A 3736-nucleotide genomic window follows, 5' to 3' on the forward strand; every position below is an offset into this window, starting at 1 on the left:
CTCAATGTGTTAATGTCTCTAGTACAATTTTTCTTGCTTCCAGAAGCCAAGAATTGACTATTAAGTGTCCCCAATCTTGAAGAATTAGTCTCCAAAAATACTGCATGATACATCATCTAGGCCAATATTGCCCTTCCATATACCATTCATCAGCATTTTAATTTTTCATTGAATACACTATTGTCTTGCTGATTGGCAAACAAATTAATACTGTCCAAAGTGAACTTATTGTATTGTACTTTGCTCTTGGAACCAGAGTTATATAGCACAGATGCAGTGGATGTCTGCAAACTCCAAGTCTATGGAAAAATATAGTCAACTTGATTCTCTGGGTTGTTGTTTTGGTTTGTTTTGGTTTTTGGGTGTTTGTTTTTTGTTTTTGTTTTTGTTTTTTTTAATTAAAACAAAAGGCACAAGCAAGCTTACTTCATAAACTTTTTCTCACAGCAGTTTTGACTTACTTCTTCCTGGTCATTATTTCTAGTTTTAGACTTCATTATATTACAGTAAGGAATATAGGTATAAGCAAAAAGTCCATTGTTCTGGGGGCTTTGATTCCATCTATTTTATGTTCCTGTTACCTTGTTTTTTGATTTTGTGGGGATTGTTGTCGGCTTTTTTTAGTGATTGATTTTTTTCCTTTATTTCAGCCAAACCTTTTACATCTAAAGTGAAACAGATGCGACTACATAAAGAAGATTTTGAGATCCTGAAGGTGATTGGTCGAGGAGCCTTTGGGGAGGTATGTGTGTGAAGGAGGTGGAAAGGTTTGAGTAGCCCTCAAATCAGCAGCACTGAGGAGAAGACAGATAAATAGTAATAGACTAATGTACAGGTTTTTACATTGTTTAGCCATAGTGGATATTGTAGGCCCACCTAATGTTTGATGCAAGGACATTTTGATTTATACATTCTTTGACAGCTCTTTAAAGTCTTGTAAATTTTGAGAGAAGGCAAGTTCACGTGGATCAAAAGACCATGTTTTGACTGTCTGATGATAAATCATTTCCTAGACTGTAATTCTTTCCAGTCAGTAGGTTGAGGCCAGTGAGTTACTGATGGTATAAAGATCTAAAAATTCCTAATCTTTCTAATAACTAAATAGTACTTTATAGTGCTACTATAATATATGTATAATACTATATATTATATATAATATAGTACAGTACTAATAGTTTTCAGCAGCTTAAATAACCAGTTACCAATACTGACATTTTAGGAACATAGAGAAATCTCTGTTTTCCTGTCATTCAGTTTCCTATTCTTAATGTATGCTTGAATATTTTTCCTGCATTTCTTTTGAAGAATTTAGCAGATTTTAGTTTCTTTTTCAGTAGTCACCTACCACTATCAAACTATACAAATTTTTGCTGCTTCTGATTAAACCACCTCTTATTTGGAGTTGTCAGATAAAGCTGTTGATCACTAGGTTGAGGAAACTTTAGTAAATAAATGTTAGCTTTCTGTCCCTTTTTCTTAATTGTTTTGGGTGCATGAGCTTTGTTTCTCATGCAGGACACTGTGCTTGTAGGAAGAACAATTTAGTGTACAGCAGTTCCCTGAGTTTTTCATAGCCAAATATACTGCAGATGTGGGTAGCCTGTAAAGCTTCTGCAGAAGGTACTCCATACTGCCAAAAATACATGCGAACTGAAACCCAAAGAATAAGAAGATGATTTTCTGACCAGTGTCTTCATTGCCTTTGGAAATAGAAGTTCTCTTTGGTAGGAGAGAATCTCTGGAGGCTCTGGCACATGACAGAGTTGGTTTCATGTTTGCTTACATGTTTGCATCACGTGTGTAAGTCAGTCTTTACTAGTCTGTAATTATGGAAGAGTAGACTCCTACAGGTAGTATGTAAGGAACAGTAATTTGTACTGTAGCATGTGTCACTACATACTCTGATGCCTATGAGCAGATATAATCATTGGGCAGCTGTAAAAATAACAAAAAAAGAGTTGTATTTATTTAGCTACTTTAGCACTCTTGGTTTTGCTCCATCTGGAGTAAAGCTTCTTTATAAAGGAGACTGAAGGCTGAAGTTACTCATGGATAATTTATCTTTAGTCTAAACCTCTGCCGCAAAGAATGTTGCAATCTCCATTTTGATGTAAACACTTCTGCTTAAAAGATCAGTCTTTGTCCGTGCTACCACAAGAGATGCAGCATGTACAAACTGTGTTAAATATAGGAAAAATTGCTGATATTGGTGCTTCGTTGCTAGAATGATCATACATGAAACCTGCCTTATATTCTGTTTTTAAGAAAAGTAATTTCTGTCTGCTAAATCAGCATCAAACACCACAGCCACTAAACCACAAAGAAACCGTAGTTCTTTCTCAGGAAGTTCTTTGTGGTGAATCATCCCATGAATAGTGAGAATGTAACTTTCCCCCATCCTCTTCTGGGGACAGTCTGTGTAATTGGTTAGTTCTCTTCTAGGAACAGTATTTCTTTATAATTCCTTATCTCAGGAGGATAGCATGACTCTACTTAATTGTCAAAATCTTCAGTAAGGGAAAAACTGAAGTTCTTTCAGTGAAGACGTTTGGGTTTTTTATGTTCCTAAAGTAGGACTTAATAACTATTTGGAAGGATATATGGTAAATTTCCTTACTAGCTTAGGACAAATTTCAAGTCCTACCCAGTCATTTGTCTAAGAAGACAGTAGTTCTGTATGAAATTCTTAATTTTCCTTTAAAATAACCAGTAAATATCTGAGCAAGGTTGAAAAAAGGACCACTAAATTTTACTGCTACTTAAACCACCAAAAAACGATATTAATATTAAATTGCAAAATAGTTTTATTTACTGAGGCAGATTAAGAAATCTGAAGGAATGTATTTTCTTTCCAGCAAACTATAAATGAGACCAAGGTTTTTCTAGGTTACTGGGAGGGGTAATTTTTGTCTCCTGAATCAACATAATTCTGAAATTCTGTAGACTACAAAGTTAGTGCAAGTTTTCTTTGGCACAGTCTCAGACTTGTTCTTATTTTGATTTTACGCTACTCAATTTCTTCAATTTGCATAGTCAAGAAATATTTCCCTTTTTGTTTTTACGAGTTTAATGTAGACAAAAAGTAGTTTAAACTAGTTACTGCTTGTAACTGTAAGAGTTCCTAGTTTTGTTTTTCCCCTTACTCTGTTTTCTGCCAGTCTGAGAATGTTTCCTTTTTGTCAAATTATTGACATACATCCTTCTGCATGCATATATTTACTTATTTACAGTTTCATGCCATAGTGCTGTCTTTAGAAAGCACAGATATTTTGCTTGGGGTAGGAGTAGGATTATCCTGGTAAAATTAATAATGTGGGCTTCAAGTGTTTCATTGTGCTGACTTCGAGCAGCAGAGTCTGGAAAACATCACAAACAATTCTAAACAAGAAGATTTAAACTTGGGAGTTGGAAGCACAATGCTAGGAAAGGTGAAGCAACTGGGCAACAGCTCTTGGTGTTGTCCCTCAGCAGTATAAAAATGCAACTTAATGAAGGTTCTGGCTAATACCAAAATTTTCAGTTGATTCTATTATTGCTTAAAAAAGAAAGTTCAGTGCATGCTTATGCAAGCAAATATTACGTGTTTATGTTGTTTATATTTTGAAGATGATGAATTTTGTAGCTTGAGAACTAGTCAGTTACTCCTAGATTTTGTCATATAGTTATGAACAGTAATATTCCCTCTTCTTGTTTCTGGAGGTCTGCCTGCTCTTGCTGGGCAAGAAAACCAATGCTG

The 3736-nt window shown here is 34.9% G+C and overlaps 1 protein-coding gene across 10 annotated transcripts in view; it reads left to right on the forward strand.

Moving 5' to 3' along the window:
* Positions 1–3736, forward strand: part of CDC42BPA (CDC42 binding protein kinase alpha) — a 187461-nt gene that overhangs the window by 61087 nt on the left and 122638 nt on the right. For all 10 annotated transcript variants that reach the window (XM_027911200.1, XM_027911207.1, XM_027911247.1 and 7 more), the window contains exon 3: positions 651–742. In XM_027911200.1, coding sequence (XP_027767001.1) covers positions 651–742 — 92 coding nt within the window. The remainder of the gene's footprint in view (positions 1–650; positions 743–3736) is intronic.

This window comes from Empidonax traillii, unplaced genomic scaffold (genome assembly GCF_003031625.1).
Source record: "Empidonax traillii isolate 1590-97213 ecotype Southwest subspecies unplaced genomic scaffold, ASM303162v1 scaffold31:size1920502, whole genome shotgun sequence".
Taxonomy (NCBI): Eukaryota; Metazoa; Chordata; class Aves; order Passeriformes; family Tyrannidae; genus Empidonax; species Empidonax traillii.